This window comes from Passer montanus, unplaced genomic scaffold (genome assembly GCF_014805655.1).
Source record: "Passer montanus isolate IOZ18808 unplaced genomic scaffold, ASM1480565v1 scaffold11, whole genome shotgun sequence".
NCBI classification, from domain to species: Eukaryota; Metazoa; Chordata; class Aves; order Passeriformes; family Passeridae; genus Passer; species Passer montanus.
Genome location: NW_024357613.1, coordinates 22,212,055 through 22,228,124, shown reverse-complemented (window position 1 = coordinate 22,228,124; position 16,070 = coordinate 22,212,055). Strand labels below are relative to the sequence as shown.

Genomic DNA, 16,070 nt, shown 5'->3' with positions numbered 1-16,070 from the left:
TTCCTGTTTGAGTGTACTTCTCCCAGAACTGAGAGTACTATTAGCTGAATCTATTTCAAACATGGCACACAAGCAACTAACAAATCAGACTGGAAAAATGAAATGACATTTTGTTGAAAAAATCTAGCTTGATTTAAGGAGGATTTTAGGACATGTGAGTTACTTTAATAAATTTGAAATAATATTAGGGTGAATGCTGAAAAAAAAAATCTGAAAATAAGGTTATCGGCAAAATACTGCTGAAGGGAAGTGCTGCAAATCTGACTGTTCTGCAGCAAGCCACTAATAGAATGCACTGTGGAGAAGACTTGTTTGTGAGCTGGGTACCCATTAAGTGATTTGCTATCCTTTTTCATCTCTCACCTAACAAATCCTTGTAGATAGGATCAGGATGAAAGCAGGTATGAAATATGTTAGTTCTATCTCATGCTATTAACTACCATCTATAAAATGTAACAGAAGGATGTTTGCTATTATGTAAATTTTGTATATGTAATTGTATGTACAGCATATATAATAATGTATATAGTTAATAATATTTTTGAAGCGCCTTTCTATCAAATAAAATGAAACATTACTATGTCTTAGTGCTGTTTTATTGTCCTCACTGTCTAATGGGCCTTTTCTTACACCACCTCTGTGGTACACTGTAACATACAAGGTTGGGGTTTTCTTTCACTCGTTTTTTGTGGCTTTTTCTTTCTCTTTAATAACTGTTCTGAAGCCAGCTTATGTAAAGCTTGTCATTTTACCTGCGGAAGGGGTTGGCCTACCTTACAAGGGCACTCTAGCCTTAAAGTTGTCACAGCTGATGTTGCACAGCTGCAGCTGCTCTGCCCTTCAGGAGGTGCTAAAGCCCTTGGGCAGGTAGATGGAGCTGAAAGTGAGCAGCTGCTCTCCCTGTGGCTGGTGCAGCGCTGCAGATCCCGCTGTGCTTTGTGCTTTTCTATTCTGCTGGCTTGGTGAGTTGTCAAAGGAAAACCACTGGGGCTGGCAGCTCACCACAAAAAGTGGAGGAGGAGTTTCATGGTAGGGTGGAGGACCTGCTCCCAGGCATGGGCCAGGGAGATAGGTAGGTATTCTAGACAAAAGGAACAACAAATAGGAGATATTTTAATGTGGTAACAAAGGATAAAAAGTGAGCGAGCTGCAAGAAGATCGTTCCTTCCTCTTACTAAAGTAGAGAAACAATGTTATCCCACTGGATGACAGGAGATAAATAGCTGTTACACAACTATACCATTAACAAAAAAGGGCCATATATATCTCTTGTAGTGTGACCAGGAAGGTACAAAATACAAGGGTTTTTTTTTTCAAAATTACCCTGACAAACTCAGAGAATACAAAATTGAAGACTAGATAATCATAGATTAGAAACTTCAGAAGGAACAGAAAGGGATATCAGATCAGTGTAATACTGCTTCTCCCCAAATTTACATTAAAATAAAAATTAATTGGCTGTAGGTCAATGTGTGGTGTTCCAAAGTGTAAAATTCTGATATGAGCAGCAGAGGGCACATTATTTGCAGTCCTCAGAATGGGAGAAGACTGATGGCTGCTACAGAAGCTGTAGTGGTATTAGACTGTATGGCAATTAGTAACTGGATATTTATTGCTGAAAAGGTAAGCAATACTAAAACTAATAACATGAACTATTTATTTCTGTTACTGCATATTAGATTGAATTTGAAGGTTAGCATGGAAAAAAATTTGATAATATCATGAAGTGCTCAGAAGAGCGTTAGTTTCTAAGATGGGAAGAATATTGAGATATATGAAGAATTGGATAAAAACCTTACTGAAAAAGCATACTGTTGAATGAATCAGGGAGTTTAATGCATGTTGAAATCATGTCCCCTGTTATTAGGGTATATAGATAGGAGTGAAAAAACCCAAACCACCAGATATCTAAATGTCCTAGATCAAGAGTAAATGGCAGTACACATGTTGATACAAGAAGGAAATCAATGATTATAAAGGCAATCAGTGTTTCACTTAAGGGAGCAATGAGAGAAGCAAAAATGTTGAAATATGTTTGAATTAGAATCATAGAAATGTTCAGGTTAGAAGGGACCTTAAATACCATTTAGTTCCAACCCCCCTATCATGGGCAGAGACATCTTCCACTACACCAGGATGCTCAAATCCCCATTCAACCTGGCTTTGAACACTTTCATGGACAGGACATCCACAATTTTTCTGGGCAACCTGTTCCAGTGCCTTACCACCCTCACAGTAAGGAATTTCTTCCTAATAATATTTCATCTAAACCTACTCTATAATTAAGGGCATATAGGGAATATGTGGACTTAGTTGCTAGAGAGCATTACTAGAGAGTTTATAAAGATCGTCTGCTCTGAAACAGCTTCCACATCTTATGTGATATCTAGACTTCATTTGAGCTTTGGTCTTGGAGATCTTATGAAGAACTCACAAAACCTCTACTTCTCCTTTCCTCACCTCCCCTACCCCCCCCCCCAGAACAAGTTCTGCATAAGAACATTCCTAGGCTGGCCAAAAGCCAGCCTGTTCTTTATCTAATTCCTGTTGTTTCAGAGGAATTAGACGAAATACACAAATTTTAGAATTCAGAGATTTGTTATCATATTGGAAATTATTGCATGGCAAATCCCTTACTATTTTTTTTTCCTTAACTGTATTGTTTACATACAAGGAGGAAAGTTGGACTGGTCATTGCAAGAGTAAACATTTACATGAATGACTACTGAAAAATTCATATTTAAATAAGCATCATTTGCAAAGGGTCTCAGACTTTGGAAATATAATTCCACCATGCTGCCCTAGTAACTTTTTCCTACAGGTTCTCATATTATCTGCTCTCAAGAATCAAAAGTTATCAAGTGCAAATACAAGCTACAAACAGAATGACTGCTATCAATGTTCTGTTAGCAAATTCAAATGACAAGTGCAAAATATTAAATTTTAGGCAGCAACAATGATTTTCCAAGAGGCAGTCAGGTTTCCATTATTTTAATAATGAAATAAAAGTAAACAAATGAGTGTTGTTTATACACTCTAACAAGAGTGATCAAGTCATACAGCTGTTAATGAGTATATAACTAGTTGATACAACTAGTAGCTCAGTATGTCTATCTTCTATCATAAAGCTGTTTTTACATTCATATGGAAAGAGGCTTAAAACTATCAGTAACTCTGTGTTTTCAAGAAAAATAAGTGCACTAATTAATCCTTACAGTATGTGATATGATATTGCTGATAGTTGCTTATTCTCTTACATTACACCAAAATTTAACGTGCAACCTTGAATTCTTTCTCTCCTGTGTTTACAGGATTTGATAAGCACTCACCAGTGAAGTGCTCTGCGGGTGTGCAAGCATGTTTTTTATACTGACATGCAATTCACAGGTGACATTTACACTGTTCAGCTTACTCAAACCCAAGGCATTGAGTAAAGATGATTCATACTGACTTTGGGTGGCAAAAAGAAGCAGGAGAGCAGTAGCAGATAAATAGCAAGAATCATGGGTGTGATGGTCTGAGTGATGTTTTCTCAATCCTGGCAGTGAGGGGGCACTGACAGGACAAGTCAATACTTGTTGGCAGCATGTGTGTTGGTGACAAGGATTTGAGTTGTATGACCCTGCTTGCAAATCACGTTCTGCTTGACAGAGATGAGATCCACCTCACTAAGCAGGGCAAAGCTATTTTTACCAGATGGATCATGACCACATAAGCAGAGACTTAAACTAAGAATTGAGAGAGTAACCAGCAGCCTTGTGGGGGATTGATGGACACAGAAAAAAGCAAAGGGCATAAGGCGATGTGGCAGGAACAGAACACAAAATCAAGACGGAGCTTAGGAGAGGTCACCTTCAGCTCTTGAATGTAAGCAAGGAAATGTCTACGAGACACCATAATGGAGAAATCTCCCAGTCCTTTTCTAGATAGGAGCAGCCTTGTGTTTGCAAGCCCTGGTCCTAATGTGGGAGTTCAATCATTTAGACATTTGCTGGAGGGACAATACAGCAGGACATAAGCAATCCAGGAGGTTTCCGTTTCAAGTCATAAAGGAGTCAACAAGGACCAATAATGAGCAATGCTTTGTTGGACATATACCCATGAAGAGATTGTGGGAAATGCAAAGCTCAAGGCAACCTTGGCCACAGTGAGCACGAGATGGTGGAGATCCAGATCCTGAGGGGAGTGTTAAGAATAAAAAGCAGGCTCACCACTCTGGAGAGTGAGTTTTGGTGTCTTCAAAGACCTGCCTGGAAGAGCCCCATGTGATACAGCTCTGGAGGCAAGAGGGGCCCAAGAAAGCTGGTTAATATTTAAGGATAACTTCCTCCAAGCTCAGTGAACAGGAACTTAGGGAAAAATGCCACGAGGCCTTGTAGATGAACAAGGAATTCCTGGTCAGACTCTAACACAAACAGGAAGCATACAAAGCATGGAAGCAAGTTTACCTCAGAGAAATACAGAAACATTGCTCAAGCATACAGTGATGAAGTTAGGAAAGATAAAGCATGACTGGAATTGGATCTAGCTAGGGATGTTCAAAGACAACAAAAACGGCTTTGATAAGTACCGAGGTGACAAAAGGAAGACTAAGGAAAAGGTAGGTCCATTGCTAAATGAGACAGATGATATAGTAACACAGTAGATGCCTCAGTCTTCACTAGCAAGACCACCCTTCACAAATCAGGGGAAAAGGCTGGACCAAGGAAGATGTACCCTTAGTGGGAGAGGATCAAGCCAGAGAATACAGCAAGAACATTAGCAAACTGGGCATATGCATGCTGAGTCTATGGGCCCTGACAGGATACACCAACACGTACTGAGGGTGCTGACAGATGTCGTGGTGAGATCACTCTCAACTATCTTTCATGGATCATGATGCCTGGGACTGCTGCCTTAGGCTGGAGGAAAGCAAATGCCACCTATATCTTCAAGGAGGGCAGGAAGGAGGAAGGCAGGGAGAACCACAGGCCAGTCAGCCTCATCCTGATCTCTGGGAAAGTAATGAAGCAGCCAATCCCAATAACCATTTTCAGGCCTCTCAGTGACAAGAAAATCATTGAGTTGTCGGTATGGCTTTACCAAGGGGAAATCAGGCTTGACCAGACTGACAAACTTCTGTGATACTGATTGCCCTGGTAGATGAGAGGAGAAACGACCATTGTATATCTGGAGTTCACTGCCCTTGGGAACCCCTCCCGCAAGATCTTCACAAAGGACCTTGCAGCTGCCTGGGCTGGATCGGCACCGTGTGAGGTGCCTGAGCACGGGCGGGCTGAGCAGGCACAGCACGGCTGAGGCAGCGGACAGCGCCCGGGCCCGGAGAGGCGATTTTGGCGCCTTCCCGCCCCTCGGCTGCCAGCCCCAATAGCCGCCCTTCCTCCTTCTCTTCCTCCTCCCCCGGAAGCGGAGTGCGGCTTGTCCCGCTCCGAGCCGGAACTCGCTGCTGCCTATCTGAAGGCGGACGAGGGGAGGCCGGGAGAAGGACAGAGCCCAAAAGAAGGAAAGAGCCCGGAGCGCCGGCCCTGGGGCCGCGCCATGGTGCTGCCGCGGTAGCGCCGGCACCTGCCATGGGGAACGCGGGGCGCGGCGGCGGCACCTCCCGATCCCGGCGAGCCGTGCCGCGCCCTCGCCCCGCCCCCGGGCGGCGCAGCGGTCGCGGGCGGGGCCCGGCCCGGCGAGCCGCAGCACGGGCAGCGCGCTGTGCGGAGCCGCGGGGCCGTGCGGGACGGGAACGTGAGTCAGCAGCGCAGCCCCCGCCGGTGTTTTGGAGCAGGAAGCTCAGCCCTCTGCCGCTGTCCTAGAGCGGCCCAAAGCAGCCGCAGCTGCTGAAATCGCCCGAGCTCGCCCGCGGCTGTTACGGGCCGGCCTCGGCTCGTCGGTGGCTGAGCGCCGCTAGGCTGGAGCTCGGGTCTCGGCTCTTGCTGGGGTTCCAGGCTCAGGCATGTCCTTGGGCTGCTACACTGCAGCTACGGCTGCTGGAGGAGTGTAGGTATTGGCATGCTTTGTAGATAAAACCACATAATTGGAAAAATACAGTGGCGTGATTCGAGTCAGAGTCGTTTATCACCTCCTGTGGTGTCACTGGTAATTGGGAGTGAATGATAGACACTTGTTGAATACAAATAGACCGCAAAGCCAAAGAAGGCGTAAAATGGGAAATGCTGTACAGTTAAACGAATCTTTAAAAGTGAAATTATATAGTATGATTTGTTTATGTTTAGATAATGGAGTCTCATAACTCTGACAGCCTTCGCAAGAGTAAATCACCAGCTTCTGGAAGTGAAGACGAGATTGAGTTCATTGGAGTAAGTAGAGCTTGTACTGGAAATGCCCTGGTTGTTGTAAAAAATACATTTTCAGTAGTCCAGTAAACAGGAGAGGGGTCTTCGTTGACTGATGAACATGAAGATAATCACTCTTGAACATTAAGATAATTTCATTTGTGAATGTTTGTGGCAGATAACAACTCGATCTTAAAGGTTTATGTGCACTTTCTTGGAAGGGTATAAGATGATGTCAGTTGGTCCTGTGGAGAAAATGCAGTCTAGAGTATCTGAGCAGGTGAGGGGGGTATTACAGTCATCAGTGAGGTATGTGAGAAGGGACTGTAGATAACTTTCCTGGTAATCGTATTGTATAGCATTTTGCTTTATGAATAGTCCCTCTAAAGTTAGTTGAATAAATCATTGCTCAGTCTGCCAATCAATGTTGAAATCACTGTACTCAGTGTAGAAGAGGAAGGAAAAAATGGGTTAGAGGCCTTAAACAATCCTCTCAAATTGTGAGGTGCTCTTTATTGTACAGCACCTAGTCTAATGCTGACATGCTTTGTGTGAACGTAATTTTAAGACACTTGCATCTGTTGGCTGTCTGAGAGAAGCAGAATGTTTTTCATGCTGCCTGTGTTCTGGCCTCAGTCTGTCATCAGTGAAGTGGTGCTGGATGGCAGGATTACCTAGGATCATAGAATTGTTTAGGTTGGAAAAGACTATTAAGATTATTGAGTCCAGACATTAACCCAGCACTAAACCATGTCCCTAGGAGCCATATCTACACATGTAAAGATGTTTTTCTTGAAGGAACAAATCATGTTCCTAAGGTCAAGTGATTCAATGATGCCAGTATTTTTAGTGGCTGGTTTTTTGTCTCATTTTTTAACAATATGCTGAATGATTACCAAATTCCCCACCCCCATTTTGTCTGGTGTTTGATTAAAACCAAAGTTCAACATACAGACTTTTCCTGCAGGGGTATTTAGGTGCTCTAGTATGGAGGATAGGTGGTTTTTTTGCAAAAATTATAAGTAGTTGGTTATCTCTGAGACATACTAATATTTTGGTTGATTTGGGCATAACTGGTTGAGTTCAAAGTTCATTATATACACACAAGTATCCATGTGCATCTGCAGAGAAGGACTTGGGGTTGTTGGTGGATGAGCTGGCAACATGTGCTTGCAGCCCAGAAGTTCCAGTGTGTCCTAGGCTGCATGAGCTCCGAGGTCCTCAGCACAGGAAGGACATGGACATGTTGGAGTGAGCCCAGAGGAAGGACTAAGAGAATTGGGATTGTACAGTCTGGAAAAGAGAAGGGTTCAAGGTGACCTAATTGCAGCCTTCCAGCACCTAAAGGGAGCCTGCAGAAAAGATGGAGGGGGCTTTTAACAAGAGCATATAGTGAGAGGACAAGGAGCTTCAGACTAAGACTATGTTTAGATTAGATACTAGGAAGAAATTAATTTCTGTAAGAGTGATGAGGCACTGGAAGAGGTTGCCCAGGTAAGTTGTGGATCCCCCCCATTCCTGGGAGCGTTCATGGCCAAGCTGGAGGGAGCTTTGAGCAGCCTGGTCTAGTGAAAGATGTCTCTGCCCATGACAGTGGGACTGGAACAAGAGGATTAAATTAATTTCTGTAAGAGTGATGAGGCACTGGAAGAGGTTGCCCAGGTAAGTTGTGGATCCCCCCCATTCCTGGGAGTGTTCATGGCCAAGCTGGAGGGAGCTTTGAGCAGCCTGGTCTAGTGAAAGGTGTCCCTGCCCATGACAGGGGGATTGGAACAAGAGGATTTTTTCCAACCCAGACCATTCTATGATTCTGTGATGGTGACTGAATAGGCTTCATTTTCTTCAAGGTGGGCAGTGAACAAAGATAGCTTGTATAGCTTGCAAAGTGTAATGATTGAAGGGCTGCTGGAGCACCACAAACAGTAACTGAAAGAACTGAAACAAAGGAACTAAAATCAACACTTCTAGCTACCTTTTTTTGTCTTTGGCTTTGCCTCTGGATAGTAGGGATCCTTTATGGTCTCAGTGGCTGTTGCTTCCAAGAGAGGCTGCTATATGTAGGAAGGTGACTCTGCTCAAATTTTTTGCAGGATTTATATCCTGGGGTGAGTAGCTTACTGTTGTAATTGATGAATATGAGAGGAAAGGTGTGTCACCCTGGCCATCACCTAATATCAGCAATATGTCTTCAGATCTCATTTGCTCCTCTGATTGAAGGTGACTTTGGACTTTGCAAAAAGATTTCTAAACTGCTTGGCAAGCTTTAGATCTTCATTTCCATATAATAATGTGTATGACTGGAAACTTACAGTCTTCATAAATGTTATGGATGGATGCCTCCTGATTATCTGCATGTCTTTAAGACCCAGTGCACAAGATGGTACTGTTTACATTGAGTTAGAGAAGCTACTGGGGTATCTCAACCTGTGCTCGTTTTGATAGATAACAAGTTGCTGTAGGCCATGTGATCTGTGTTTTTCTTCCTTTTTCTCTTTTTTTTTCCTTCTTGACAGTCAGATGTGACTTTGGTGTGGGTTTTTTGTTTATGTGATCAGTTTTTCTTTGTGGTTTTGGGGTGTTTCTTTTCTACTTCATTCACTTGTACTAGGGTGTTTGTATTCATGCTGTAGAACTATGCTTTTGCTCCGTCAAATAAGGATTCTTTGTCAATCTGCTGCTGCCAAAGATTTTCAGCTTTTGCAGTCTGATTCACCCTCATTCAAGAAACTTAAAATAATTCTTCCATAATTTTCCGCCTTTTAGTTCTTTGTTAAAACATATTTTGTCCATTTAAAATCATTACATTTTAAGCTTTACATACCACCAGAGAAATATTATTTAATCTACAGTGCAAGCTGTTACTCCTGTGTTCTTAACATAGGATGGTCTTGCCCCATTTTGCTTACTTGGGAAGGATAAGGCAAGAGTAAAGAAATTGACATTTTTACTGGCCTGTGAACAAATAGATAAATAATTCAAGTTGCCACAGTTGGCACCAAAAGCATTGGACTTAGAGGAGAGTTAGTTAATATACCAAGTCAAGTAATGCACTAAAACATGGTAGTTACCAATTAAAGATTTTGCTTCCTTTACCTCTGTAGTGTTAAATATTAGATACTCAGAATGAAGGATTTGTCTTTCTGGCTTTTAGTTGCATCACAGCAGGAGCTGAATAAAATGGTAGTGGTGTTAGGAAGCTACTCTTATTTCTGCACCTATCCAAAGTCATCCAGGGTCTTGAATTTCTGTATTGCCTAGGTTATAGAGTGAGAATTTATTAACTGCATGTTGGTTCACAATGTTGGTCAGTTCTTAGCAGCCTTAAAAGTTGTAAGTCTGCTGGGACACAGATTTAGAGTACAAATAGTGTAACTTGTCTTAATTTTTTAAAATTTACTTTTATATGAACTTGTGATAATAAGTATTTTTGCATGTGTATACACAATTATTCTCATAATTACTTGTCAAATATAAGTTTGTGGTCATATACATGAAAGTTAGATTCCCATTTTCTGTATGCTAGTTTGTGTACAGTTATGCAGAAGTTTAATTGTGCTGTAAGTAAACTGGGTAAGTATTTTTGCATGTGTATACACAATTATTCTCATAATTACTTGTCAAAGATAAGTTTGTGGTCATATACATGAAAGTTAGATTCCCATTTTCTGTATGCTAGTTTGTGTGCAATTATGCAGAAGTTTAATTGTGCTGTTTAAGTAAACTGGACATTTGGTCTGAATGCACATAAAGCTGAAACAACAAACAAAACACCTTGCATGGTATGTCAGTGCACAAGGTGTGTGTTAGCCAGGCCAGATCACCCACAGATGGAGTGAAATGAGGAAGGGCATGAAAGAGAGAACACAGTTTAGGGCTTTCAGAAAAAAGTTTGGGATAAAAATGAGCTTCACAGAGCAACTTGAGAAGTAACTCTCCTCAGAGATGAATATGAGGCTTCATCATTGCCAGTCACAGTTAAACAAATATGATTGTATTAACAGTTAAACTGGGTATTTTGCACAGTATAGGGAAATTACAGTTCTGTTGATGCTTTCTGGCAAAGCTGTGAATAACAGCAGAGATGCCACACCTGCCTGGAGAATTAACAACCTAGAAATTCTTCTACTCACAGAAGTAACTGTGATTTTTGTTTGTTGCTCAGTGGCATGGCTGTTGGTTTGTGAGAAGAATGACATTTGAAAATTGTTTAGGGAAGTAATTTAGAAGTGGATCATGTTGGGGGTTGGGGGATTTTTTAGGTTGGGTGTTTGTTTGGGTGTTGGTCTTTTCTTTGGGAGTTTTGGGGGGGTTTGGTTTTTTAGAAGTGGATCATGTTGGGGGTTGGGGGATTTTTTAGGTTGGGTGTTTGTTTTGGTGTTGGTGGTCTTTTTTTGGTATTTTGGGATTTTGTTGGGTGTTTTTGGTTTTTTTTTCTTTAAATGTGAAGGATCTGCTGATAAGATGTGAAGAGTGAGCATATCTTAGTGTTGAATATTTTATGTCTCTGGGTGCCCAGTATGTGAGTATAGTCAGCTAGAGAGGTCCCAGCTTTCAGCTGTTTATGGACAGCTTGTCCATATTGGTTTTTTTACATCACAGACTCTTTGTTGTCGAGATTTACTCCCCCACTCATGCTGTGGGGAGTTTACAACAGGTAGGATGAAGCTCTCTGATCCTCAGCTTCTTAACTCTCCTATAGTGATGGAATTCTCAGGGTTGGCATCATATTTGCATTACTCTTTAGTTGAACCATCTGGAAAATAAAGTAATTAAAACTCTCATAACTTTCAGTTTGGGGCTTGTCCTGTGTGGAGGTAAACGGTGCACAAAAATTGCATAGAAAAAGGCACAGAATTTGGGAGGAAAAAGAACATTTCATGTGTGCAGAAACATTTAAACAAGTGTAATATTACTTGTGTTAAATTTATTGTTTAGATCACTTGAACTTTTAGGCTAGAAAGCAAGTCACTCTGCATTTCAGCTGCCAATGTTGTAAGTTTTCATCAATTGTTGAGCCCTGAGAGTAAGTAAACACAAATAAGAAAAATCTCTGCCCATGAAGATGCTGTTATGATCAGAGCTGAACATTTCAAAACATATTATTGAACTGATTGGACAGTCAGATGGTCAGAGTGTGTCTTTGAACTCTTACTTGCTAACACCTGTGTAATAAAGGTTTAATTTCTTCAAAGCATTGCAGAGCCTGTCAGTTTCTACATAAGCAAATCTCCAGTGTAATTTTTTTAATATTTTGTTCAGAAAACCATGTTATCTTTATTTAATAATAGAGTTACTCTTTGTGGGTAATTGGAGGCTGGCAGCTTGATTCATAGAAACTTTTGTCATCTGTGCAAGATTTCATCCCTCTTCTCCCCAGTGAGACAGAGGACTATTTGTGCCTGGCCAGCTGAACAGCTTTACTGCCTTGAAAGGTGGAAGAATGTAAAGAATGAGATGCATTAAGAGCAGCAGAGAGGATTCCGTGCTGCTATGCTGCTTTTCTCTCTGCTACTCATCATGAGGAAGTAGGTCATCCTAGCCTGCCCTACGTAGATGATTGTTGATATCTTGAAGAAACTGCCAATACATGGCAGAGATAGAACATTTTATCTCTGAGGAAGGCAATTTAATGCTTTTGTGTGAGTGTTTTTAACACTTTTTTTCCAGGAAGGACCTTTAAGGCCTGTCCTTGAATGCATTGATCTCGTCAGCAGTGAGGATGAAGAACCTAACAGCAGTTCTTATTTTCGTGTGAGTATATTGTAATGTATTTTGGAACATCTTGGTGTAATAAAATAATTGGTCTTGTGTATTTTTTCCCATCAGTTACTCTTCACAGAAGCCTTGTTAGATGTATTTTTAACAAGTGCTAAATAACGAGTACTGAAATACCTTAATTTTTCTACTTGCTTTTGAGTGAGAAGCAAGAATACCAGCACTTCACTTTTTCCAGAGCCATTTTTTTTCACCTTGAAATGACTTGGTACTTTTATTTGTCTTTCAGTCATCTGAAAAATGTTTGGAAATAAAATGTCACTTTACATGCAGCCTTGGAATTCAGGGTGTCCAGTTTCTATCCTGAAAACATACCTGGTCTACTACAAGACCTTTTCTTTCTAAAATAACTCTTTAGGAACAATGTATGGGTTGAATGACCTTATTCCAGTGACAGTCTGGGTTTAGCTCAGTCTAATCATTCATAATCCATTCTAAGAATGTACAAGTCAGAAGCAGGCTCCTCAGTGTGTCTGTCCCCCAAACTTATTTTGCCTGCTCTGCAAGGCCTTTGAAAGTGACATTGATAGACTCTACTAGAGTTGGTTTTGGCAGCAGTGACTGTCTTTTGACTTTTGTTTTCCTGTGTTGCAGCAGAGGATGTTTGTAGTAAACCTGATTCTTAAGGAAGGGTGATCTTCTGTTACATGCACAGGCTGTCATTACAGGGATCATTACTAGAGCTGACTGTAAGAAGAGCAAACTACAGTATATGGCCTATCCTGTAGGCCAGAAATAGCTCATCCTCTGCCTTTTTGAAGACAGTGGGCAGTGTTAGGGAAAGAACAATAGCAGTTTTCAGGTTTTTTAGATGGGCTGCGCGTTTGATTTGGAGTCAGGAGGGATTTTGTTTACTTAGAAGAACTTACTTAACTTTTCATTTGTTGGAGACTTGTAGGACACTCAGCACAATCATGCATGTTCCTCTACTGCATGGTGAGACTAATGTTTGTTGACTTGCCTTGAATATGTGTGTGGGGGGTGTTTTTGTTTGTTTTTAACAGAAGCTACGGATGCTGGTAAAAAGGAAGAGAAAGCTACAAGGTAGCTGATGGAACTTAGCCTAAGAGTTATCTTTACTGAATTATGTTGTGAGGGCATCACTTTTTGCTGTATTAGTGTCTGTTACATAACAATCACCAAATAAGAGTCTAACTCCCAATTGCAGAGAAATACTAAACGTAAGGATCACATTGACTATCAGAAGGAACGAGTTGCATCGACCCTGGATCGTCTGGCACGCCATGTTGAAGTAGAGAAACAGCAAAAAGAAGAGAAAAACAAAGCCTTTAAGGTATTGCATGTATTTTATTTTTGAAGAATTGCATAATAAAGGCCTTGTAGTCACAAGTATCTTTGTTTTCACTATTAAGTAAATAAAAAAATTGGTGAGGCATACCTGCAATTAGCAACTAGACTTCTGCTTCTGGGGCATTCATGTGAAGCACTACATGACTTTCTCTTTTCAGTGGCTTTTAACTGATCAATTTTCTAGTCTTATTGCAGATGCTAAGGGGGGGAAAATTAAATGAAAGAAAACCACTGGCAAAAACTTCTTCTCTTGTGTGTAGATATAGCAGTGGAACCTTAGTATCAATTATTATGATATTCTAATATTTCAGTTAATTGAAAAATAACAGTTATCACAAACCACCATGCAGCAAGCCTTGCTATTTATCTGCTTTTGTTGAAGTTTTTTAGGAAGCTGTTTGCTGCATTAAATCTGTATCAGGTAGTATTTCATAATGGGAAAAAAATTTCAATGTTTAAGGCATGATTTTAAAATTGAGTCCTAATAGTTGCACTTTGCAGCCATTTGAAAAGAATGTATTTTGTTACAAACTGGGAGATACAGTCAGTGGCTTAATGGTAGAACTGTTCTCAGTGGGAGCTGGACATCTTGAAGGAATGGAATTTCAACAACTTGATGTAATTGAATAGGGAGGAATGTAAATCCAGAGTTGGGAAAATGTGCTGACTTCCCTAATTTTCTCAACACCGTTAAAGGCTTTTAAAATCACATGATTCTACTATAGTTACAGCTTGTTGCAGTCTATGGTAAACTATGCAACTGTAGTACAATGGAGTAAAAGGCTAGATTAGATACAGTCCAAGGTAGCCTTGAAGTCTGGAGGCTTCCATCCCCCTTGTGTCTCTGCCACTTTGATTTGGCAATCTGTTTGTGTCTCCACATACAGTTCTTCAACTGTAAAGTGGAGTCAGAGGTAACTGTGTAGCTTTTAAAGCAGATTGAGAATGAAGGCTAAATATCCTTTTGTTAAATACAAATATTTTCCTCCTGCTTGGCTCTTCACTCTTCATCAGGTAGTGCAAGCTGCAGAAGTAAATTTAGTCTTCAAAGTGAAAACACCTTTTTCTTTTTTTTTCTATTACATTTCATTTTTATTGTATTAAGTAGAAGTCAGTCTAGTTGTAACATTTTTTTCCCCTCATTAGGTTTTTGTGGGTGTGTATTTTAGGAACCCATATTTAAATTATGAGAAACATATTTAATATTTTTTCTTTTTCTTTTATTCTTTCAGTTTGATCACAACATTGTCTGGTATGTTTTTTCCCTTAGGAAAAAGTTGATTCCCAATATGCTCATGGGTTGCAAGAACTAGAATTTATTCGGGAACACAGTGATACAGAAGCTGCAAGATTATGTGTAGACCAGTGGTTAAAAATGCCAGGTAAGAATAGAAAACTAAGTTTGAGTGATGGGTTCTAAGTCCTGCATTACAGAGCAGAACATGTGAAAATTATGTTGAGCTTGCAGGTGCCTTGTGCATAACCAAATCCTCCAGTATTAATTATTCTAGAACATATAATTTGAAAGTTTCTAAACATTTATTTCCATGAAAGCTATTCTTGTAATGCTTTGCTATGTAGACTTCGTGTCTTAAATTTTCTAAAAACCAGTAAGGCAATGTTATTTATTTTTATAAGTCAAGTTGCCAGGAAGAAAAAATATTACTGTTGAGCTGTTGTTTAGGAAGGTGTAAGTAAGTGTAACTTCACAATGTTCAATGAATTTAAAATACTGCCTGGAGTACCTGGAGGAAGGATTTCAAACTGTTTGAAAAGTTGTACTACTGGGAATTGAAGAGACAGAGACAGTGGAAGAGCAGACTTACTATAGTAGGATTGAAGGACAGTGAGTGGATTGTTAGTTCACTTTTAAGAATCACCACAGTTTGATTCTGGAATGTTTTAGGGTTTGTGTGTTACTTGTTTTCTTAAGCCTCTGTAATTCAGCTTCTGATTAAGTACTTTGTTTTGGAACACAGGTCTGAAACCAGGCTCTGTTAATGGAGGAAGAAGGGATATTTTTAAGAGGACCGGTCCGAGTCGAGTCAACAGCAGTCCCAAATGTTGTCCTGTGATGCATTGCAACAGACAGTTTGATAACGTACATCTTCTTCTGGGTCACCTTCAAAGGTAAGGAGATACATTGCAAGAATTCAGTGCCAGGAATAATTATGAAAGAATGTGCTCAAACTTAGGACATCAGCATCAAGTCTGCTTTTAACTGCCTGTACTGACAAAACTCCATTTTGAGAGACAATTAATATGTTACAGTTTATATAGATGAACTTCATGAGGGTTTTTTTTGATGGTTTGGTTTAGTTTTTTACTTGGTGTGTGTGGTGTGTTTTCTTCATTCAGAATTGATGTTTTCCTCTTGTTGAGCATTTTTTAATCTCTGAGGTTTTTTGAGAAGTCAGATTTCTGTACTCCAGTTTGGTTATATCTTCATCCAAACTTGAAATAAACCAAAAGGCTAACTCACACAAGTTGATGGTAAGATAAAAAGAAAAGTCCCTAATGCAGGGAAAGAGGAACAAAAGCTGTAGTCTCTGTTCTTAGCTGATATTGCTAGTCAGGGCTCAGTGTGTAAGTGTTCAATTCCAGCAGATGCTGCCTGTTTACTACTGAATGTGTCCTTAGGCAGGATGGTGAGAAATTGAGGAGAGTGTCATGGGTTAACCCCCCACAGGCAGCTCAGCC

General features: G+C 40.5%; 1 protein-coding gene across 4 annotated transcripts in view; it reads left to right on the top strand.

Annotated features, from left to right (window-relative positions):
- Nucleotides 1-5,423: 5,423 nt before the first annotated feature.
- The window catches only part of ZNF451 (zinc finger protein 451), a 36,194-nt gene continuing 25,547 nt past the window's right edge, over nucleotides 5,424-16,070 (top strand). The window contains exons 1-6 of one of the 4 annotated variants that reach the window (XM_039727546.1): nucleotides 5,424-5,595; nucleotides 6,224-6,308; nucleotides 11,952-12,035; nucleotides 13,228-13,353; nucleotides 14,641-14,752; nucleotides 15,350-15,500. In XM_039727546.1, coding sequence (XP_039583480.1) covers nucleotides 6,228-6,308; nucleotides 11,952-12,035; nucleotides 13,228-13,353; nucleotides 14,641-14,752; nucleotides 15,350-15,500 — 554 coding nt within the window. In that variant the 5' untranslated portion in view covers nucleotides 5,424-5,595; nucleotides 6,224-6,227. The other 3 variants (XM_039727571.1, XM_039727555.1, XM_039727562.1) reach the window with 3 other exon arrangements.